The sequence below is a fragment of the Mercenaria mercenaria genome, chromosome 13 (assembly GCF_021730395.1).
Source record: "Mercenaria mercenaria strain notata chromosome 13, MADL_Memer_1, whole genome shotgun sequence".
Lineage (NCBI taxonomy): Eukaryota > Metazoa > Mollusca > Bivalvia > Venerida > Veneridae > Mercenaria > Mercenaria mercenaria.
In genome coordinates this window covers 66,137,852-66,163,572 of record NC_069373.1, presented here as the reverse complement: position 1 = coordinate 66,163,572, position 25,721 = coordinate 66,137,852, and the positions used below count along the sequence as shown (strand labels likewise).

Here is a 25,721-nt window from a genome sequence, read left to right as displayed (position 1 = left end):
CCGAAACATGACAACAGGGACATTAATCGCAGGTGTTATATTAAGTGTTATTTTATCGTTAATTTTTTTTTTGTTGGATTTAACGTCGCACCGACACATGATAGGTCATATGGCGACGTTCCAGCTTTTAATGGTGGAGGAAGACCCCAGGTGCCCCTCCGTGCATTATTTTATCACGAGCGGGCACCTGGGTAGAACCACCGACCTTCCGTAAGCCAGCTGGATGGCTTCCTCACATGAAGAATTCAACGCCCCGAGTGAGGCTCGAACCCACATCGATGTGGGGCAAGTGATTTGAAGTCAGCGACCTTAACCACTCGGCCACGGAGGCCCCTCGTTAATTAATATATATATGTAAGGCAACAACAAAAATATGTATTTGTTCTGTTTCGCAAACATACAGCTGTCTGTTATAGTAAACAAATGTCGAACAACACAAATTGTATTGGTTTTTGCGGCTAATGGTACTTTGCGGAACGGAACGAAACGGAACGGAACAAGTTAAGAGGCACCCCACGGGGTATAATCAAAATGTAAAAAACAATGCTTTCAAACTAATCAGACCACCATCTCTGATAAAAATAACCTATCGCATTCGATTCATTGTCCTAGTTAGTCGCATGTTAGTGACAAATGAAGACTGTTCTTCTTTTCACTTACAGTTTAATTGTAGCTGTATCAATATAATTGTAACTCTACAAAATTTGAAACTGGGAATGCGTGTCAATGCATGCAAAACGTATGAGCTGCAGAAGCAGTGCACGAAACTAGTCAGTTGGTTGTCTGTGGTACAAGCTGAAATCACATCAAGTAAAATATTTCTTGTTCCGTTCCGTACCGAAAAATACCATTACCTATATAGCTAATGGTACTTTGCGGAACGGAACGGAACCAATTCAGGAATAAAGCTCAGCTGCATCTAATGTAGAAATGACTAATCCGAATATGTTATAAACATCACCAGAAGTTCAATCGCAATGTGTCAGATGTAATCATTACTTGAAGATTACAGAAAGAAAATTCTTCTTTTCACTTACAGATTGTAGGTGCATACTTGTTACTCGGATTCTATGTACTATCTACAAAATTACAAACTGAGAACTGGTGCCAATGCTCGCAAAACATATTTGTTGCAGAAGCAGTGCTTGAAACTAGTCAGTTGGTTGTCTGCGGTACAAGCTGAAATCACATCAAGTAAAATATTTCATGTTCCGTTCCGTTCCGCAAAATACCATTACCTATATAGCTAATGGTACTTTGCGGAACGGAACTGAACCAAGTTAGGAATAAAGCTCAGCTGCATCTAATGTAAAAATGACTAATCTGAATATGTTATAAACATCACCAGAAGTTCAATCGTAATGTGTCAGATGTAATCATTACTTGAAGATTACAGAAAGAAAATTCTTCTTTTCACTTACAGATTGTAGATGTATACTTGTTACTCGGATTCTATGTACTATCTACAAAATTAGAAACTGAGAATGGGTGCCAATGCTTGCAAAACGTATTTGTTGCAGAAGCAGTGCTTGAAACTAGTCAGTTGGTCGTCAATGGTACAAGCTGAAATCACATCAAGCAAAATATTTCTTGTTCCGTTCCGTTCCTCAAAATACCATTACCTATATAGCTAATGGTACTTTGCGGAACGGAACGGAACCAAGTCAGGAATAAAGCTCAGCTGCATCTAATGTAGAACTGACTAGTCTGAATATGTTATAAACATCAACAGAAGTTAAATCATAATGTGTCAGATGCAATCCTTACTTGACGATTACAGCAAGACCATTCTTCTTTTCACTTACAGATTGTAGGTGTATACTTGTTACTCTGATTCTATTTACTATCTACAAAATTAGAAACTGAGAATGGGTGCCAATGCTTGCAAAACGTATTTGTTGCAGAAGCAGTGCTTGAAACTAGTCAGTTGGTCGTCTGTGGTACAAGCTGAAATCACATCAAGCAAAATATTTCTTGTTCCGTTCCGTTCCGCAAAATACCATTACCTATATAGCTAATGGTACTTTGCGGAACGGAACGGAACAAAGTCAGAAATAAAGCTCAGCTGCATCTAATGTAGAACTGACTAATCTTAATTTGTTATAAACATTAACAGAAGTTAAATCATACTGTGTCAGATATAATCATTACTTGAAGATTACAGCAAGATCATTATTCTTTTCACTTACAGATTGTAGTTGTATACTTATTACTCAGATTCTATGTACTATCTACAAATTTAGAAACTGAGAATGTGTGCTGATGCTTGCAAAACGCATTTGCTGCAGAAACAGTGCATGAAACTAGTCAGTTGGTTGTCTGTGGTGCAAGCTGAAATCACATCAAGTAAAATATTTCTTGTTCCGTTCCGTTCCGCAAAATACCATTACCTATATAGCTAATGGTACTTTGCGGAACGGAACGGAACCAATTCAGGAATAAAGCTCAGCTGCATCTAATGTAGAAATGACTCATCTGAATATGTTATAAACATCACCAGAAGTTAAATCATAATGTGCGAGATGTAATCATTACTTGAAGATTACTGACCCTCTGGACGGGGCATCTTTCCCCCCCATCCCCCAGGGGCATAGCTTGAACAATCTTGTTAGAGAGCCACTAGGCAATGCTACATACTAAATATCAAAAGCATAGGCCTTGAATTTTCAGTCAAGAAGATTTTAAAAAGTTTTTTCCTATGTAAAACTTGAGACCCGCAAAGCGGGACCTCTCTCACCCCCCCCCCCCCTTTAGGGGTTTAATTTGAATAATTTTGGTAGGAAACCAAAAGAATGCTACATACTAAATATCAAAGGCCTAGGTCTTTTGGTTTCTGACAAGAAAATATTTAAGTTTTTTTCTATATAAGTCTATGTAAAACGTGGGACCCCCGGGATGGGGCCTCTTTTCATCCCAGGGGCATATTTTGAACAATCTGTGTAGAGGACCATTAGATGATACCGCAGGCCAAGTATTAAGGCTCTATGCCTTGTGGTTTTGGACAAGAAGATTTTCAAAGTTTTCCGTTAACACCCCTGAAACTAGTACAAAGATGCCCTTTTTTAATTATCTTTTACAATATAGGAACACTTAAATAAATTTTACATTCTGAATAAAGTTTAAGATATAACAAGAAACTTCAAGTAGTTCTCACAAAAAAAAGTTTGTCTACCTACCTGCCCTATTTTTTTTTCAGAGCCGTTAGCGGAAACAAGTAACTTTTTCAGGCCTTACAGGTTTCCATTTTTCATATTTTCGGTGATTTTTTATTTAAATATGTAATGAAATATGTTCATCAAGTAAGTTGAAAAAACGATAGTGTCCATTTTACTTGATTAAATAATATACGAGTCGAATATTCTTAAATCCTTAACACATAACTAAAACAAGTACCCGCAGAAACGTCGCAGGAACCGAATTAGATCTGTATAATAACTATGGAAGCATATCTATGTAGTTTATTCAACTTAATTTCTTGTATTAAATCAAAAACGTATTCTTTGACACGAAATACTGTTGCTGTACGTACACCATGGGTGGTTTATAGTACAGAAATATGCATTCATTTGTAAAGCGTTTTAATGAAAAAAAAATGTCAAAAGTGTTGCAAACTTTTGTCAGCAGTTTTACAAAATAAAAGCAAGTCATTATACTGAAGTTACAGTTGAATGTGATATCTTTTAAGTTGGTTCCGTTCCGTTCCGCAAAATACCAATACCCATATAGGTAATGGTATTTAACGGAACGGAACAGAACAGGATAGATTTATTTTAATGACACTATTAAAATAATTTAATTGAGTTAATATATGGTATTATGGAATTCCGTATACAGTCGACGTTGTATTAAGAGACCACCCAAGGGACTGCTAAGAAGTGGTCTCTTAATGAATTTCAGTCAGATGAAAAGGAAAGTTATTTTAACTGGTAATGTAACTGTATTTATTAAGAACATACATGTATGGTTTCAAAATCTGTTTTAACATCGTGAACACTTCCAAGTCCCCAATCCGTGAAAAATATGGCTAGTTTGTTTGTCAGTTTGACTGATACAAAGGTTAATTGCATTCAGTCACGTGCAAAACGTACTCGCTAATTACACAAATGAAGAAATGCGGTAGAATTTTGATACCCGATCGCTTAATAGATACTTTTGTCGAATAATTAATAACATGATAAATTTATTTCTAATAGGACTATCAAATACTTCAATTAAGTGAATTGATGATATAATAACGGAACTCCGTATAGTAGTTAACGGGTGGTTTCGTAATTTTCAAGCCTATTTTAACATATTATTATTGTAACAATTTGCGTTGGGGCTCAGGTCATGGATGATTTGCAGCAAAAGAATATGCGTATTTCAATTTGTGCTTTCAGTTGTGTACTTTTTTTTTTACTATATTCTGGAGTGTGATGTTTGGTGCAGGTCTTAAGACGACGTACATAATGCTTTGGTTTTAGTTGTTTTAACCTTGATGGGCTTCCCTAGTCGTTGAAGAGTTAGCTCCCTTATATAGTTTCGACGCCATTTGCTTTGCTTTACTGGGCGAATTTAGTCCATTTATACGGCCCTATGGTGTAAGTAATGACCCTATTTGTTTTTCTACAATGAAATATGCATGTTTACGTTTAAAGGTTAATTAAAATGAGTGAATGCTGAAAGTACACAAAAACATACCACTCATAAATATAAGGTTCATAAAAATAAGTCATTACAATTTACAAGTATACTTACTGGAACAACTGACACGTATTAGACCTTCCTGCGTGTAACTAGAGCTATCACTAAAGGTGATGAATGTACCCCTCCCATGCCCCCCCCCACTGACACAGTACATTGCAATTTGACGCACACAAGATTGCATAATTATGTGGACTGTATGTATATAGACTGTATGTATACAGTATAGTAACAAAAAACAAAGTCCCATAACTATGCAGAATATTTATCTAAAAGAACGTAACATGCACCATGCACAACTAGGGTTGGTACTGATCACTTGTTGGAAGTTTCATCAAATTGTGTGCAAGGGTTTGGAAGATTAGGCGCACACAAGACTGCATATGCACTGTATGTACATAGTATGTTAACAAGAAACAAAGTCCCATAACTCTGCAAATTTTGTCATTGAAAGAACCTAACATGGCTCATGCACAACTACTGTTGTTACTGATCACTTGTGTGAAGTTTCATTAAATTGTGTCAAGGGGATGAGGAGAGATAGTGCGCACAAGATTGTGTCAATGTATATAGTTTAGTAACAAAAAACAAAGTCCCGTAACTCTGCAAAAATTTTTTCTGAAAGAACCTAACATGCCCCATGCACAACTACTGTTGTTGCTGATCACTTGTGTGAAGTTTCATTAAATTGTGTCAAGTGGATGAGGAGAGATGGTGCGCACAAGATTGTGTCTAGATGTATATAGTATAGTAACAAACAACAAAGTCCCATAACTCTGCAAGTTTTTTTCTGAAAGAACCTAACATGCCCCATGCACAACTACTGTTGTTACTGATCACTTGTGTGAAGTTTCATTAAATTGTGTCAAGGGGATGAGGAGAGATGGTGCGCACAAGATTGTGTCTACGGACGGACGTGCCAACATATGGTGTTTATGTGGCATTTTCTTTGATCTTTAGGGGCTATTTTCCACATAAATTAGGTGGTTTCCTTCTAATTCCATATAAAACATGGATGGAATGAAGCTCATAGACCCCAGGACGTTGGCACAGTAATTTAACACCGAATCTTTTAAAACAGCACCATTCAATCTCTAGTAACATTTAGTGCATTATGATCTAATGACCCGGACCGATTTATATACCGTAGGGTACAGAGTTTAGCTAGAATAAAAATATAATGCGATATAGCGTTTAATAATGCGGAAATTTGCTCATCTTAATTTACCTTTTAAACGTAAACATGCACATTTTATAGTGGAAAAACAAAAAGAAACATAACTTACACCAAAGGGCCACATAAATGGACTAAATTACAAAAAATCAACTCGCCGAGGTTAGCATTGCAAATGGCGTGAAACTATTTAAGGGAGCTAACTCTTTAACGACTACTCAAGGCCATCAAGGTTCAAAACAACTAAAACAGTTTTCCATAACACTATGCAGGTCTTCTTAAGACCCACACCAAACATTACAATATGCACTGATCAATAGGGCGTTTTAAGGGGTTATATTCTGTCGTCGGTGTTTGTAAATCAGAGCTGCTCATCGTAATGATGTCATCGATGAATGTGAAATCTTGTTTTAGTTTGTTCAGTTTGGCGATTTGTCCTTCAGGGGTAAAACTTTGTAGACAGTACTGGAAATTTAGAGCCAGTCATTGTAATGACGTGGGGGGTGAATGTGGGATCTTTTCTTTGATGGTTCCGTTCTGTTCCGCAAAGTACCATTAGCTATATAGGTAATGGTATTTTGCGGAACGGAACGGAACAAGAAATATTTTCAGCTTGTACCACAGACAACCATCTGACTAGTTTCATGCACTGCTTCTGCAGCAAATACGTTTTGCAAGTATTGGCACACATTCTCAGTTTCTAATTTTGTAAATAGTACATAGAATCAGAGTAACAAGTATGCACCTACAATCTGTAAGTGAAAAGAAGAATGATCTTGTTGTAATCTTCAAGTAAGGATTACATCTGACACATTATGATTTAACTTCTGTTGATGTTTATACCATATTCAGATTAGTCAGTTCTAAGTTAAATTCAGCCCGCCCGCTTAGCTCAGTAGGGAGAGCGTTGGTCTACGGATCGCGGGGGCGCGAGTTCGATCCCCGGGCGGGGCGTATGTTCTCCGTGACGCTTTGATAAAAGACATTGTGTCTGAAATCATTCCTCCTCCACTTCTGATAATTCATGTGGGGAAGTTGGCAGTTACTTGCAGAGAACAGGTTTGTACTGGTACAGAATCCAGGAACACTGGTTAGGTTAACTGCCCGCCGTTACATGACTGAAATACTGTTGAAAAACGGCGTTAAACCCAAAACAAATCAATAAATAACCATTAGATGCAGCTGAGCTTTATTCCTGACTTGGTTCCGTTCCGTTCCGCAAAGTACCATTAGCTTTATAGGTAATGGTATTTTGCGGAACGGAACGGAACAAGAAATATTTTACTTGATGTGATTTCAGCTTGTACCACAGACAACCAACTGAGTAGTTCCAAGCACTGCTTCTGCAGCAAATACGTTTTGCAAGCATTGGCACCAATTCTCACTTTGTAATTTTGTAGATAGTGCATAGAATTCTAGTAACAAGTATACACTTACAATATGTAAGTGAAAAGAAGAATGATCTGGTTGTAATCTTCAATTAAGGATTACATCTGACACAGTATGATTTAACTTCTGTTGATGTTTATAACATATTAAGATTAGTCAGTTCTACATTAGATGCAGCTGAGCTTTATTCCTGACTTGATTCCGTTCCGTTCCGCAAAGAACCATTAGCTATATAGCTAATGGTATTTTGCGGAACGGAACGGAACAAGAAATATTTTACTTGATGTGATTTCAGCTTGTGCCACAGACAACCAACAGACTAGTTTCAAGCACTGCTTCTGCAGCAAATACGTTTTGCAAGCATTGGCACCCATTCTCAGTTTCTAATTGTGTAAATAGTACATAGAATCAGAGTAACAAGTATACACTTACAATCTGTAAGTGGAAAGAAGAATGATCTTGTTGTAATCTTCAAGTAAGGATTACATCTGACACATTATGATTTAACTTCTGGTGATGTTTATAACATATTCAGACTAGTCAGTTCTACATTAGATGCAGCTGAGCTTTATTCCTGACTTGGTTCCGTTCCGTTCCGCAAAGTACCATTAGCTATATAGGTAATGTTATTTTGCGGAACGGAACGGAACAAGAAATATTTTACTTGTTGTGATTTCAGCTTATACCGCAGACAACCAACTGACTAGTTTCAAGCACTGCTTCTGCAACAAATACGTTTTGAAAGCATTGGCACCCATTCTCAGTTTCTAATTTTGTAAATAGTACATAGAATCAGAGTAACAAGTATGCACCTACAATCTGTAAGTGAAAAGAAGAATGATCTTGTTGTAATCTTCAAGTAAGGATTACATCTGACAAATTATGATTTAACTTCTGGTGATGTTTATAACATATTCAGACTAGTCAGTTCTACATTAGATGCAGCTGAGCTTTATTCCTGACTTGGTTCCGTTCCGTTCCGCAAAGTACCATTAGCTATATAGGTAATGGTATTTTAGGGAACGGAACGGAAGAAGAAATATTTTACTTGATGTGATTTCAGGTTGTACAGTAGACAACTAACTGACTAGTTTCAAGCACTGCTTCTGCAACAAATACGTTTTGCAAGCATTGGCACACATTCTCAGTTTGTAATTTTGTAGATAGTACATAAAATCCGAGTAACAAGTACACACCTACAATCTGTAAGTGAGAAGAAGAACGGTCTTGCTATAATCTTCAAGAAATGATTACATCTGACACATTATGATTTAACTTCTGGTGATGTTTATAACATATTCAGACTAGTCAGTTCTACATATGATGCAGCTGAGCTTTATTGCTGACTTGGTTCCGTTCCGTTCCGCAAAGTACCATTAGCTATATAGGTAATGGTATTTTGCGGAACGGAACGGAACAAGAAATATTTTGCTTGATGTGATTTCAGCTTGTACCGTAGACAACTAACTGACTAGTTTCAAGCACTGCTTCTGCAACAAATACGTTTTGCTAGCATTGGCACCAATTCTCAGTTTGTAATTTTGTAGATAGTACATTGAATCCGAGTAACAAGTATACACCTACAATATGTAAGTGAAAAGAAGAATTTTCTTTCTGTAATCTTCAAGTAAGGATTACATCTGACACAGTATGATTTAACTTCTGGTGATGTTAATAACATATTAAGATTAGTCATTCTTTATTAGATGCAGCTGAGCTTTATTCCTGACTTGGTTCCGTTCCGTTCCGCAAAGTACCATTAGCTATATAGGTAATGGTATTTTGTGGAACGGAAGGGAACGGAACGGAAGAAGAAATATTTTACTTGATGTGATTTTAGCTTGTGCCACAGACAATCAACTGACTAGTTTCGTGCACTGCTTCTGCAGCTCATACATTTTGCAAGCATTGACACGCATTCTCAGTTTGTAATTCTGTAGATTGTACATAGAGTTACAGCTACAATTAAACTGTAAGTGAAAAGAAGAACAGTCTTCATTTGTCACTAACATGCGACTAACCAGGACAATGAATCGAATGCGATAGGTTATTTTTTTATCAGAGATGGTGGTCTGATTAGTTTTAAAGCATTGTTTTTTACATTTTGATTTTACCCCGTGGGGTGCCTCTTAACTTGTTCCGTTCCTTTTCGTTCCGTTCCGCAAAGTACCATTAGCCGTTTTTGCCAGCCAGACGTGTCCATTTATTTCCATAAATGATATATTGAGTATGAATTAGTTATATATAAATGTGTATTTTATGCTAACTGATGAAATACTGTGATTTATCAGTGAGATATAATCCATATCACTCACTGCATATCACTCACAGTAAATGCTATAGCTTTGCCGATCTGCTTGTACATTGTGTATAAATTTTAAATCATTTGTAACATAAAACAGGTTGAAAATTGTAGTCGCACGTTGTTCATTATAGTATAATTCTTGATTCAAATTATTTTACTTAATGAGAATTTCAAAACGTTATGCAGCAAGAAATAAAATAAAATGGAACTTTATGTCGTGTGCGTCTTTCTAACGTCACATCACGTCTGACGTCATGTTCGTTTACGTGTGTCTGTTTCCCGTGCTGAGATTAAATTTGTTGCAAAATGCATATCTCAACGTGTTCGTAATGTGTTTGTTTTTCGTGAATATAGAATAGTTCACCTCAAAGTGAGAAAATGTTCATATTTTCACTCGCGCTACGCGGTCATGAAAAATGATATTTTTCACTGGTACGGAACTACACTCGAATGCGAAAGAATATGAATTATGAATAGAAATCTAATAGAAAATTCTATACAAAATATATACTTCAATAAAGATACAGATGTACACAAATATTTACAGATCATAAAGATATACGTTCAATCATTATAGAATCTAAAAGAAGCCTGGAAATGTAATAGAACTATTTGACAGTTATACACCATAGATATCGTTACGTAATGAAATTATAACGTCATGATGCATTTCACGTGATGCTGCGCGGGTAAAATGGACATGTATTAGTTATTAGTCAAATATCAAATTTTATGGAATTTATTGCAAGCATAGCGCAGATAGCGTAGCGGAGCGCAGCAATAAATTCTATAAAATTTGATATGACCAATAACTAGTTTACAGTTTGCCTGTGCTAAAAGTCACGTACGCCATGTCGGCGTACGCATTGAAGTGATAAACGTCCGCCCATAAGAATTTTGATTGACAGGTCTAGAGAGGAAAAAGTTGTCTTGAAACGTCAATCAAATACCAATAGCCAGGATTCATTTTTTACAGTGTTAATTCGTGAATGGTATTACATGTATATGCACATGTCGAAAGTAACTAAAATATGGCAGAAAAGACAGTTTCAACAGAACACAAAACTGAGCTGGATTATCAGTTAGATTTACTGAACGATGACTACTTTTATAAGAATTTTTTCTTCGAAGAAATTCCGTTTGGTCAAAATGATGTAACTGTTTCGCAGCTCCTTACTGTCGACACGCCACAATTCTACGACGCCAAGAATGATACTAGTAATCAAGCAGAAAACAAAGAGAACATCCCAGCAAAAGTGTGCAACCGTATGTATATTTTTATTTAATTTTTAACTTATTGCTTTTTGGTAACCGGTCCAAGAGGTAGAAATTCTAGCAATATTTTTGCTCTAATTTGTAATGTTTCATTATCTCCCGCCGATGAAAGGGAGGGGGTATTGAAATGGCGTACTTTGTCCGTCTGTGCGCCCCTCCGTGCGTCCTTCCGTCCGCAGTCACTTCTCGGCAAATAGCGGGTAGAATTTTATGAAACTTAAAATGGACGAACATACTGCAATGATGCCCATCATTTTTTTGTTGGATTGGTCAAATTTCCTTAGAGTTATTGCCGTTGATTTAATGAAAGCATGTGTCCTTCCGTCTGTCTGCTGCCATTTCTCAGTAACTTGCAGGTAGAATTTCACGAAACTTAAAATAAATATTGAACAATAAACTGCGATGATGCCCGTCATTTTTTTTGATTAGTCAATTTTACTAGTTATTGCCTTTGATTTAATGAAAAATCCACGTCCGCAGCCATTTCTCAGTAGCCAGTTGGTAGAATTTCATGAAACTTAAAATAGATAATTATCGGAATGACAATGAATTTACCACAAACCGTTTCACGTGCCGTTTTTGTGGCAGGTTAAATTAAGTAAGTATTCTTTTCTCTTTGCAGGTACATTTCAGAAGCCGCTGTCTACAGTAGATATCAAGAACAAGCAGAGGAACGCTGTTCCTGCCAACACGATTCGAAGTAATATATGGGCGATAAATGTGTGGAAAGAATGGGCCGAGAATCGCAACCTGCAACCAGAAACTGCGTCGGAGCCGGGCTTTCCAATTCCTCTGGATATCGGAAACTTTCAGTCTTACCTGGAAATGGACTTTTGTGAAATTAAGCGGAAGAACGGTGAACCCTACCCGCCAGCAATTTTACAAAATATTGCAGCAGGAATTCAACGTTATTTACGTACAGAGAAATCGATGCATGTAAAATTGTTTAAAACGGACGATCCCACATTCGCGGAATTTCGAAAAACGTTAGATTCTCATATGAGAGAGCTCACCAACCAAGGAATGGGACTAGAAATAAAGAGTGCCGATGCCGTGACAGCGGACGACGAAAAGAAATTCTGGGAAACAGGAGTGTTTTCAATGTCGAGTGCAAAAGGACTTCAAGCAATGCCGTGTTTTTTTATACAACGGCAAAGTATTTGGACTACGTGGAGGGGAAGAACAAACGGGACTTCTCGCTGAACAGTTTCTTCTTGGTTATGATAGTGTAAACAATCGCCGCTATGTTAAGTTCCTGCCAAGAATAAGAAAAAATGCTCAAGGTGGACTTAAACAGTCAAAAAAGGCTCGCGGCCTATTGGAACCAATAGTACACTACGACCAAGAAAACAGTGTTGATTATAGTATTTATAGGTTGTATGAGACTTACTTAAACTTGATACCTAGAACTGGTTTGTTTTACAGAAAACCATTAAATGATTTAAAGTTTAAATTTAGCGCAGATCACATTGCGCAGAAAGACATGAAAATGATGATGAAAAATTTCTTTTCTGAAGCAGATATTGCTATCGGAAATCGGAATATCAACAACCATTCCGGGAGAGTTACACTTTGTACAACTTTGTACAATCAACGATACGCAGAAAAAACAGTAATGAGTCGCTCCAAACATGTATCCTCTGCCGTCCAGCGGTACCAACGTGAACAGTTTCCTCTTAACTCTGATGATTCTCGCGATCTGGAACCCATTTTGCCGCCAGATCTACAAAGGAGTGAATCTAAACCAGACTTGAACAAGTTGCAGAGTAAAGAGAAAAAACATGACTTGCAAAAACCTGTTACTTCTAGTGTGTTGAAACCGGAAAGCACCAAAACAGAATTACCAAATTAAAGCGAATCTGTATTAACTGTGAACGTACCAGCAGGTGTTCAGAAAGTCATGATAGTTACGCACACTGGTAAAAAAATTGTGAAATTTCATTTGTTACGTGACTGTACTTGTATTTTGTGAACTTTTGGTGGAACTGCTTATGGTAGGTTGACATTAAATTGGGGCTACACACTTTTTCAGTCTAGTTGATTATTTCAAACGAATTCGATAGAGAGACAGACATTTATTCAAACTGCATTTGATATATACTAGTTCAGCCGTTCTTTTCAGTTTTCACTGGATATTTAGCCATGCTGAATAAAGTTCATTTCTGTGTTTGCTTTGAATTATCTGTACTTGATCAACTCATTTCCATAACCTGCTTATTTGCATAAATCCCGCCCCTGTGTTACGGCCGATGACGTCACATTCCTCACACTATCGAGAGAAAATACGTGACATATTTTATGCCATAAAAAGCAAAACGTATTTTATGTGATATATTTTTCAAATATTTTTAAAAACTTTGCCCTCTGATTGGATAACAAAGTAGGACAAACTGTAAAATTTGCTTAAAACCATTGAAAATACATAAAATGGAAAATTTGTTTGTTTCAATGTAAGATCGAAATATATTTCAATCGTGAACACCATAATTTATATTTTCACTCGCGGCTGCGCCACTTGTGAAAATATTTAATTGTAGTGTTCACTCGTTGAAATATATAGAGGATATTACATGAGTGTCTTTTCATGTTGAATTGTGGAAAGTTGAATTGTGGAACGTCACAAATGTAATATTCTTTTTATCACATGTTAGCTTTTCTTGTCGAAACATCAAAAATTCTACTTTCTTTTACTATATAAACAAGTCAGTGTTACCAAAGTTTCCTTTACTATAAACGACGTCGACGTCAAAGCTTTATTACACTAGTGTATTATCCCGTGACGTCAAACATTTGATAAATAGAGGATATTTGTTTGACGTCGTTTTATGTATACTAGACGTTGATCGAATTTACTAATTCTTGGTCTATTATAAGTAATAAAAGAAGAAATTTTGATGTTTCAGTAGGAAAAGCTTACATGTGATAAAACGCCTCGCTTTTTATTTTCAACTCGTTTAATAAATTCAGTATGAAAAGAAACTCACGTAATATCCTATATTTATTTGTAGCTTGATTACACACTATCTTCGGTTATCAATTAATTAGCTTAAGTAAGTTCAAGCAAATAGTTCTTTCATTGTAAACTAAATTGTATATCAAACCATATAATAATACATTCTTTTTGTAGCTTACAAAATGTGTTATGACTAATTGACATCCTGCATAACATTTTAAAGGCATGTCTGGCTGAACATAGAATGCAATAGATGGTATAAAAAGACCGAACATTTAGTGTCTTACTACAAGTGAAATAGTCTAGTTTTAACACACCTGAACTTGATGATCCATCGCCCATTATCAATCTGGCGTTAATGGAGTTAATATGTTTATTTTTGAAACTGCTTGTGAGAATCACACTTAACTTGGTCTATGGCATTTAACATGCTTTTTTTTTCGATGGTTTCGCTTGAATGCATTTTGCGACCAACAGTGGTACAGATGGACACACATTGTAAAGACTTCACTAAGTGTGGTCTGTAGCATTCTTGCATAGACCTTCCCTAATATTATATTAAGTGATTCCGCTTGACTGTACTTAGGTACCGTAAGAACTTCAAACAGAAAAAGAACGATTTCTTCTAATGAACTGCCTGATGTAGCTTCATCAAACCTTGCCAGAAGCAAGGTCAAAAGGTCAGGGTCAAGTGAGCGTTTAAAATTTTTCAAAGGTCTTTTGTTTGTTTCAGGTTTCAGACGAACATTTGGATGATATTCAAAAGATAGTGAGCAATTCTGTTTATGTAAAGTATGCACATATATTCAACATGTTCGGCCGATTGACAGCGCTTGTCTTCTTCATGTTGCTTCTGCTTTACGTAGCCGTGTTTATTACAACTGTTGAGTACACATTTGAACCTACAATGAACAAAGTCAAAACAATTACTGCAGCACGTGCGTTGGATTACGGCATACTGACTGTATTCCTTCTATGGTTGTCTGTCATGTTGATACATCTGTGCGGATTGACTGGACGGTTTAGAAGGTGGAAAGGAATGACATATTATTTGATAGAGAGGGTATTACTAATAAAACCTTATGAAATTATTTTCGTCACTATGCATATATAATTTCGTAAAAATGCATCAGCCCAAACTATTTTGATGATGACAGAGGTATAGAAATGTATTTTTTTTTCATAATATTTATGCAAGTACGAGGGGCGATCGGAAAATATCGGACTGTTCATTCGCCTGTCTTTCCACATGCCTGAAACAAAAGCTTAGTCAAAGCAGTTGAAACAACCGGGTTCTCCGTCTCCCAAGAAGTTTAAGCTGTCTCCATCTGCAGGCGACGTAATGCTGGTTGCCTTTTGGGATTCAAGTGAAATAATACTGGCTCATATCATGCCAGAAGATCAAACTATCACTGCTAGAAAAAGCTGCGTCCCAGGTTAGCCTAGAAAAATGCATGACAATACCCCCTCTCATTCTGCCTCATCTACAGTAGAACTTATCAATTCTTCAAGTGGCAATTGTTGTCCCATCCTCCACACAACCTAGACCTTGCCCCCTGCGACTTTTATTTGCTTCAAAAACTGAATAAATGTTCGCTGGAAACAACTATAAGACTAGGACGGCTTGGTTTCTCAGCAGTAGGTCTACTTCATGGTTTGCAGAGGGAATACAAAGCAGCTCCCACGAAGATCACAAACGTGTATAGACGTAGTTAGGAACTTCGAAAAAGAATAAAACATACATTTGAAAAATACTGAACGGGTTTTGAGAAAGAGCATTAAGTCCGAATATTTTCCTACCGCCCCTTGTAGAACAATTCTAGTGCGCTTTTTATTTTGAGAATCATATCTATAATTATTTTGCATATCAACTTTTTCAAAATACATGTCATAATCTGAATTAAGTATTGAAATACATTACAACTATCAGTTTTATCATTTAACATACAAACGACGTTTATTTCTGTGGACATTATGTAAGTGGACCTTTTCTAGATGCATGTTTTAATGTAGGTTGTACCTGAAATGTACAAATTTAAGCCGACAAAGAAGCCGATTAAAATATCGTTGAACACGAACAGAATTTATAGATTACTAAGCTATGATATTATCTGCTAACAACTAATTTAGAATGATTCTATTTTATTTAGTCAAGGGCTAGTCTGAAACGGGCGGTGTGGAAGAATATCAACAGCAGATATGCAGAGTCCAAAAAGTTGATCATCATTTTCAGAGATGCGGTATACTTAAGTTTTATTTTATTGAAATTCACAATTTTGAAATTCCATTAGATATCGTCTGATTTATTAAAAGTTACGGTAACATGAAATGATTGAAGAACATGCCACTAGAATAAGAAAAATTGTTTTCATAACTTATGGATGAATTTATTTTTAGAAGCTGCTCATTGTGAGGTATGACTTCAAACCATGCCAGGTAAGATATTCATGTTTTACATTTGCTTTTTTCCGAAAAACAAAAGAGTAGCATAAATAGGCTACGTCCGTTTGACATTCCGTTAATCCTTTCACCACAGTGTCCGGTCAATAATTCAGTCCATCTAGGGATTAAATACTACTTCGTTCAACTGTTAAAAACCCAAACCAAATCCCGCATGGAAAACCCACGCGCGTAAATCAAATGTCAAGGGTCACACTTAAAAGTAAAAGACTGTTTTTGTGTGACCGATCCAGAATTCTGACATTTGATAAAGGACTTTAATATTGAAATATTATTTGGCGGATTTATTTCCAGTATCAAAACAACTTGTCGTACCATATAGCACATAACTGTACCTTTAAGGTTTAATGTCTTATTTTGACGTACATGTATATACTTAAAAGGGTCTGTTTATCGTCTGGTCCATAACTCTACCGAGACAAAAGACAGACAGTGTCACACTTAGGTAGAAGGTTAACAGATTGGTTCCGTGTCCTTTCCGTAACTCTGCTATTCATCAACGCATTTAACACAAATTCCGAGTTGTGAGACGACTTTCCAAGCTCAAAACTAAAGTCTGTAAGTCAAGGTCAAAGTTCAAAGAGGTCAAATATCGACAGAACCAGTTTCGTCGTGTCTTTGCCATTGCCCTGCCATTCATCACAGGATTTTAATATTACTTGACTTAAATGTTTTCCATAACCATAACGAAGTGTATCTTAAAAGACCAAGAGATGAAAGAAGGTCTATATCACACTTAGAGGGCAGATTGTCTTGTTCCGTCCAATATTCTGTCATCTATCAAGGGATATTATTTCAAATGTTCCCAGTAACAAGACAGCATGTCATGTTCTGACCTGTAGCTCAAAGGTAGAAGGATAACAACGTTAGTTTTGTCTCCATAACTCAGCAATCTATCATAGGAGTAGAAAATATTGGTTTGTACACATTTTCTCGTAATGTGTATAGAGCAAGATCAAAGTTCATTTTTTGGAAACACATTTTTACATCCATTTATTTTCATATTTAAAGGTACACGTTTTAACTATATGGAAACAATGTGTTTTGCATAATACCCAACGTCATAGCTTTAACGTCAAACTTTGAGATCAAAGATTTTTTATGGTCATTTTGTATCGTCATCACGTGCAAAATCGTTAACACGTGGTCTAAAACCACCTGTCAGATACTGCGACTTTACATTATCTAAAGGCCTTTCATGAGGAGGAATACATCTCTGGGGCAAAAATCTGGCTTGGTTGGTACGGTATTCGTGAAAATTTCTCTCGGGAGGTACGTCGGCTTGACCATTTTGATTCGAGTCAAAACGTGTGTTCATTAGATCGCGACCTTCTGGATTAGGACAAGTAGTACGTTTATCACTTGACCCCTGGGTTTGTTTGAGGGACTTGATTTCTTGAGCCATATCTTTAAGACAACCTGTTATATCTTTCAACATGCTACACATTTCAACATTATTGTCATCGGAATGAGGTCCACACACAAAAGATGTATTAACACCTGTGTCCTCTCTGTTGACGGACCTATAAGAATCAACGGACATGGTATCGTCTTCACCTGACTGTCTGCACTGAGTCTCTGTCTGCAACTCTGTATCTTTCTGCTGATTGAAAAATATCGTGTGCTCACTGTCAACAGCTTCTATATTGTTCATGGTAGCGTTTTTAGACAAGTATATGGAGTGTAGAGTTCGTATCACTGGATCCGACTTGAAAAACGGATCCCACCGCTGCCACCAAAAATGTTGCGAGCTGGTAACGCTCGCAGTGACGGATGTGTGGTTCTACTAAATCACACAGTCAGGCACATTTACTGTCAGAACATCAGACAGTCAGACAGACGGACAACGCTAAAACTGGCTAAAACTCTGACAGAGTGTCAAATGAAAAATGGACTTACGGGCGGACACAGAACACCACAAATGACTCCGCAGCTATGGGTGAAATTAATATAAGGGCTAAACTCAAGAAAATAAGTAAGAGCTCTAACGGTTTATGAAATTTATTAATGGTAAGATACTTGACTAGATCTAGTAAAATACCGAAATTTAACAATGTCGGCAACAAACAACTATTCAAAGCAACAATAGCATTATTCAAATCTCAAGTGAGGTGTCGGTGGCTTACTAAATACAAGAATTAAGGTAGTTCTGCACGTTTGGATCGAAAAATTTTCTACAATGTAGAATTTGATTAAACCCTGATTTTTCAAAACTTCAGAATATACTTAGAAAATTCAACAAATAAAAATGATAGGGTCGTGTGCTTGATTGTTTGCTAGACTGATTTGAAATATTTGGACCTCACGCATTTTTTCATAATGGGAGTCTATAGGAAAATTACATCTTTCATATCATTTTCATCAATAGAAATTTTTCTACAATGTAGATTTTAATGAAACTTCTCACAGTCGTAAATAAATATATGGTCTATAATATGGTAAAATAAAATGTATAGGTCCATGTGCTTATTTTTGAGCTATTTGACCAAACTTAAAGTGAAACACACATTTCAAGACAATTTAAGACATTATTTTAAATTATTTAAACGTCACAGATGTTTTGATATCACATATTAACTTTAGAGAGATAGTAACAATGCCATTGAAATACATTTACTCACGGGTTGCCATTAATTCATAAAATGGTTTTCATTTCCGTACGCCGAATCCTGGCTTTATTCTACGTTTTCCGGAAAAATGACGTTACGCCATCACTTCCGGTTTATCAAACGTGCAGAACTACCTTAAGAATCCTATAAATCACTGGTATTTTTATCTACGATAAAATTAAGAAAACTGCAGAAAGTTTCCGAAAAATTACCAAACGAGATTCAGAAAGCTAAACCTTAAGAACTAACAAAGTGTTTCTATTAATGCTTTAAAATTATTATGTTAAATATAACGTATTATTACCAAATAAGTAGATATCTACTAAGGTATTTTATAATGGATTTATAGTGCTGAAACAAATTTCTACAGAAAGCTATGCCCAAGATTTTACTGGCTGCGGAGTGCTGTCAAACAGTAAATACCGCCTTATATACGGGTACTTCAAACAAAATCAACAGTGTTTGAGATAGTTAAAAAAAATCTAACAAAGGGGCGCAAAAGTATTTCAAACAGTTCCGACACCTCAAACAGCAATAGAAAAGACGTACATGTGCACGGCTTAATTGCAGTAAAAAGATAATATTTCTGCGAACAATCATCATATAAATATAAAAGTACAATATAAGGAGTGGTAGTTGAATGTGCGCTAAAATATACGAATAAATAATAAAAGTTTTCGTCAAACAGTATAGACAGGAACCCCCTACTAGAAAAATGTACTAGATCTAGGAAACTTGATGACGTAATTAATAACTACCTGCACGTGTATGACGTCACGCCTAAACAGCATAAATATGGCGGACGACACAATAAACTGAAGTGTTTTAACATGGAAAAACTGGATAATTAAGGCTTAAACTATGGATTTTGTAATCAGTAAGTGAATCTTTTATATAAAAATACATAAGCCGATGAGTTATTAAATATTTGACACTAAAATATCGCATATGTATTGTAAAACACCGAGGAGCACATGTGTTGTGAAAACGAAAGTAGGATTGATTTACCGGCGCACTACAATATTACGCATAGTTGTACTGTTTGTCACATACATGACTCAAGCTCAGAGCGCAAATTTTAAAATTAAAAAACTAAACTAAAAAGAAAGAAATGCAATTTATTTCCTAATATATAGAGAATATTCAAGTTTTTATAATAAATTTATTTTCATCGAATGGTATTAGAACAAAACGTTTTACAAGTGGTGTAGCTAATGGTATTTTTTTTTTCACACCATTCGATGAAAATAAATGATACGTTTATGAAAAATTGAATAAAATTTCTGTTAAATTATTTTATGCACAGGCGATTGAAATTATTTACATCTGGAACACTAGAACTAGCGACAACATAACAATACATTTACATTACAGCCGAAACATAGTTTTATTTTTAGAATAAATGAAAAAAGAACGAAGATAAGATATGTACATGAAATATTAGCTGTACGAGTTGCGTACAACTCGCAGTTTCCGTCATATTGATGCTGTTTTATTCTCTGGCGTCAAACTATTGAATCCCGGTGCGACATGCTTTTTGATGTTTTCGTTTCGTTATTTGCTTTTTTCGTTTTGAACTTTTCTTATTGTCATTTACTATATAACATACACCTTAACTAAAAGCTATAAAGACATCTACACGAGTTTTTATTAAAATATGAAATGAATGAGATCTTAAACTGAGGCAGTGAACTCAATAGTATTCCATGAAAATCATGTGCGACATGACCTTTGTTATGTTCTTTTTATACGCACATGAAACGGAACGTATTTATTTTATTGGAACACCTGCGGCGGCGGGCAGCGTCCACTAAAAATGTCCTATCTCTAACTTGAGCAGTTCTTTTCCAATATCCATTAACTTGGTCACAATGTATAGGCATAATGTCTGGGCCAAGTTCGATAACCAGCTGGACTGGAGTAACAGACACTGAATTAGTCAAAATTGCGATAATTGACGGTGTCCGCTCTCTAACTTGAGCACTTCTTATCCAATGTTCACCAAACTTGGTCACAATGTATACGTGTATAATTTCTCCGCCTAGTTTGATAAACAGCTGGATGCTCCGAGTCTTTCTGAAATTATTGTCCTTGAATTACTTAAAATTGTGCAAATTGACAGTGTCTGCTCTCTAACTTGAGCAGTTCTTATCCAATCTTCTCTAGATTTATTCAAGATATTTATGGACATAATATCTCAGACAATTTGATAGCCAGCCGGCTACTCACAGTCACTTTTGAGTTATGGCTATTGAATTACTTAAAACTGTGAAAATTGACATGCCCACTTAATAAATTCAATGTTCACCAAACTTAGTCAGAATGTTTATTGGTATATTATCTTTGCTAAGTTTGATAGCCAGCCAGATAGTCATTGTCACTCTTGCAGGTGCCGGGGCTGTTTTGTGACAGTTTTGCCATTCTTGTTGTTGTTTCATATTTTAGGAATCCCGTTGCAATATGGTTTGTTTTTCTATTTGCCTCTTGCGTTTTGCTCTTTGTTTCTTGCGTTTTGCTCTTTGCTGTTTGCATTTTGCGTTATGGTTTTTGTTTTTGTGTTTTGCTTATTGTGCTTCAGTCTCCTAAAATGCTACATTAATAAGATCGTGCACGTCAGTCAGATTGATTGTGCTTTTTATCTAAAAAAGAAATAGTACATACAATTATATTACTATGTTGTATCTTAAACACAACCTTCGAAAAAGCAAACGCAAAAAGCAAAACATAAAATGCAAGTAGCAAAAATCAATAAGCAAAAAGCATGCCGCACCGGGATTCCATAGTATATATATATATCGAGGTCATAACAATTTCCCACGAACGATGCAGATCGTAAGCTGAGTGCTTACAAAACGTATGCGCAAATGTTCTTAGGCGGGTGACGTTGGAACAAGGGCTTTTCAAAATAACGTAGACTTTGTCTTTAGCATTTTAGTTCACCTGAGCACAAAGCCCGGCGTACGTCCGTCCGCCTTCCGTCCGTCCACACTTTCCTTTAAAAAACATCTCCTCCAGGCCAATTTTGATGAGTTTCTTTTGGTGGTCTTCTTTAAAAATGTTCAAAGAATTGAATTCCATACAGAACTCTTGTTGCCATGGCAACCAAAAAAAAAAACTTCAAAAATCTAAAAACCACAGGTCATAGGGATGTAGCGTCATCTAGTGATTCTCTACCAAGATTGTTCAAACTATCCCCCTAGGGTCAAATATGGCTGCGCCCTGGGATCACATGGTTTACATAGACTTATGTAGGGAAAAAACTCAAAACTCTTCTTGTCCAAAACCTCAGGTCATAGGGCTTTGTTATTTGGTATGTAGCATCATCTAGTGGTCCTCTACCAAGATTGTTCCAATTATCCACCTAGGGTCAAATACCTCGCCGCCCCGGGGGTCACATTGTTTATATAGACTTATATATAGAAAAGCTTTGAAAATTTTCTTGTCCAAAACCACAGGGCTTAGGGCTTTGATATTTGGTATGTACCACCAGTTTAATATTCAAACAGATTTCAGTAGTTATCTTGAATAATCTTTACCATGACCTACTCACCTAGTTTTTGTTAGTGAAGCTTAAGCAAAGACATTTGTTCAAGCAAGCAGCTAAACTCAGGTAAGTGATATAGGGCCATCATGGCCCTCTTGTGTATACTTTAATAAAGCAAAACATGAATTAAACCATCATGATTCGAACCGTTCTACTACCTTTACTGCAAATTTGATATGTTAATGATCATACAATCAGGTGTTACGCCTCCTCGACACTTATCCAGCGCACGGTGATCATATTTCAACGATGTTAACGACGTCGTGACTTCATCGAGATGATTTAATTAAGTTTGCATTAATTTATATTTGTATGTTTCTTTTTTTAATATCAATAAGCAATAATAACGCAATTCTATTATAATTTCTTGTTTCATTAGTCTGTATACTCGATTACTTCGCAAAAATTTAGAAACTGTGACATTTTTTTATTTATGGAAATGAAAGACATTAATAAGGCGTAACTGTTTGTCATTTTTTATAGGACTTATTTATGCGCAGATGTAATATCAACGAAACCCTTAAAAAGAAAATGCTGCCAACGGAATCGCTGCGGGTATGCAAATTTGTTATTTTATTTTGTCAGTGATTTCATCTCTTTAGTTTTTCTTATAACTTTTAATATTGATCATGGCAATCCTACTTTACAAAGTATACACCAAATAAGGGAGGTTATAAAGAAATTACAAAGTACTGAAATAAAACATTTCTGGTAGAAACACTATGTAAAAGCTATTTAATATATCAATGAAATCCTTTGGAAGCATAAAACGCAACCAAACAACATAACAGCAGACTCGGTTTGATTCAGGCTGTTCCTGAGAGGTAATTAAATCATTTTATAGTGGACCCTGCAAATAATGCAAAAAACTTTCTGAAATATAACTTTCTCAACTTATATTATTTCAGGCTTATGTCCATCGGATATTTCGAAACTACATGCAGGAGAACATTGAAATGCTGTCTGTACAGAGTGAAAGTTTTGGGCGACATACAATGGTAAATGGAGCCAAATGTTTATGCCAGTTGGTAGAAGATTCAGTATTGTTGGAGGAAAACAGTGATCCATAGCAAATCTTAAAAAGGCATCAATACAATTATTTTCAATGATAGGGAAGTTTTCTGTGTAATATAATGACATAACAAATATTACGTTCGAGTTCACACTGACAGAAAGCTTCTCCGATCAATATCCGCAGCCTAAACTTAGAGAATAAAACTTTATAAACTGATTGCTTGTGGGAAGTAGATCAGAAATATTTTTTGTTTTCGAGGCATTAACTGCTCTAGTGCCCTTTTCTGTGGGGTGTTTCGCAGATGTACGCTGAGCTGTTCAGGTGGGGATTGACTCAGTCATCCGGAACGGTTTACTTTCTGAGACGCATTATACAGACAATTCTTATGTAACTTAGCATTAAAGGCACTGACCTCCAGATCGCACGACAACACAAAAAAAAAAAAAAGAAGAAAAAAATAGGTATAAAGAAATTAATGTTTTATTTAAGAATGCTTTGAAACTTAATAACTGACAAACTATATGTTATGGAAAACATGAGAATTATTAAGTTTTACTAATTTTTACAATGAAAATCAAAAAGCGTTCAAGGTAAACTGCCTTAATTATAAATATCTATAAATAACACGTTAAAACACATAATCCTCCGTGGCGGTACTGGTAAAGACAGCTGAAAAGTTTTGTTTTTTTCCGCAGCGGCTCTGGTTCGATTCCCGACGCCGGCATTTTTTTTAGATTTGGCATTTTTAAGATAGTTTAGAAACAAAAACTCGTATTGCAATGTTCATAATATGACCAAACTTCAATTCTAATGGCAGATCATTTTAGGTAAAATCTGGAGATCAGTGCCTATTTCATTCCAAGATATCTTTTTAATTCCAACTTAAATGGAACTCCTTCAATCAATATTTTTGATCTGATTAACGACGATATAATGTGTATAATCTTGTTTTAAAGATAAGGAGCGTTTCTCAACACGATACAGAAAATGTAGAAAATAATCAATTTATGCTCTATTTAGTTACGTGGATTTTTTGTGTGTGAATAATTATAAAAAATAGCAACTCAAAAGTAAACATAAGGTTCCACTGTTATTGTTGGACACCAATGTAGTGTCACTGTGACATTTCCAAATATGACTTCACATAGATATACCTATTTTTTTTTAATTTAAAATGTAGAATCACTCATTCCCAAATATACCTCGTTGATTCATGTCCAACTTTGCATATACGCACCCCTTCCTATAACAAAGCAAATATTATGCAAGGTAACAATTTTAGATTTTGTACTTTTGTAGCAGATACATGTTTTTTTTTGCAGAAAGATATAAGTTTAAGACGTCTTTTATTGGTTAGTATTGAAGTGACGGTATCTTTTTACGTTTTTTTTGTGAACGACCTTCGTATATATATGTTCACACGTTGTTAAAAATGTATGTTTTGAAATTTGTTTATAACACTAAAATTCGTTTCTGGTTTGTTATATAAGTTTAAAAAGACTATTTCATTTTTCATTAGCCTTGTCAACACATAAAATGTGCAGATATATTACTTTGATACGGCACAAGTAACTGTTCAGCAAGATAGGTAACTCTAGCTTTTCTCAGTGAAAATTATTTTCCATGGCCTTTTAGAATATGTCTGATATTTGCTTTCTTTGTTTATACGTCATTTTATGCAAGGCAGTTTCAGCGTCAATTAAAATCTTGTTTGACATGTAATAATAGAAAACACAAATTATATTATATAATTGTGACAGGAAAGGCCGTACCGGCGACAGTAACCATCAGAACAAATCAACACCCTTTACAATATTTACAAATTTATTTACAAAAGATGATTATTTACAATGAATAGATGTGAAAAGAAAAAAAAACTGATTATAAGAAAGAAAAAAAAAGAAAGTTCAGTATCTCTAGATACAAAAGTTCTTATACTTCCATTCTAATCTGACGTGACACAGGTCTTTAATGTAATTGTGAACTTTAAGTAGCACAAACAAAACAGCTTCTAAATTCAAAATACAGTCCCTTTAAACCGTGAATACGTTGATTCCGTATTGGCTCCCTATGGTGGTAGGTGATTGCATCCCTGAGCTGACTTCAGAGGATAACAAAAATCATCGTCTTTGCGGTTTACGGCACAAACCATGGGACGAAAGCTCTGCGCGTGAGAATATCAGAACATCCATGCGAGTGAAGACCAAGTGAACCTCGGGCAATGTACTTCCCGGTTATGACATTCACCAGGTAAAATCGTCTGGGCGGAAGAAGTCTAAAAATAATAACATATGGTAAGCACCATAGCAAAACA

At 35.7% G+C, this 25,721-nt stretch overlaps 1 protein-coding gene across 2 annotated transcripts in view; it reads left to right on the top strand.

The window, feature by feature from the left end:
- Window positions 1-25,326, top strand: part of LOC123529661 (uncharacterized) — a 51,986-nt gene extending 26,660 nt beyond the window's left edge. For both annotated transcript variants that reach the window (XM_053522110.1, XM_045310085.2), the window contains 5 exons: window positions 14,513-14,842; window positions 15,930-16,019; window positions 16,177-16,215; window positions 22,876-22,947; window positions 23,301-25,326. In XM_053522110.1, the coding sequence (XP_053378085.1) occupies window positions 14,513-14,842; window positions 15,930-16,019; window positions 16,177-16,215; window positions 22,876-22,947; window positions 23,301-23,462 (693 nt within the window). In that variant the 3' untranslated portion in view covers window positions 23,463-25,326. The remainder of the gene's footprint in view (window positions 1-14,512; window positions 14,843-15,929; window positions 16,020-16,176; window positions 16,216-22,875; window positions 22,948-23,300) is intronic.
- The last annotated feature ends 395 nt before the right edge of the window (window positions 25,327-25,721 follow it).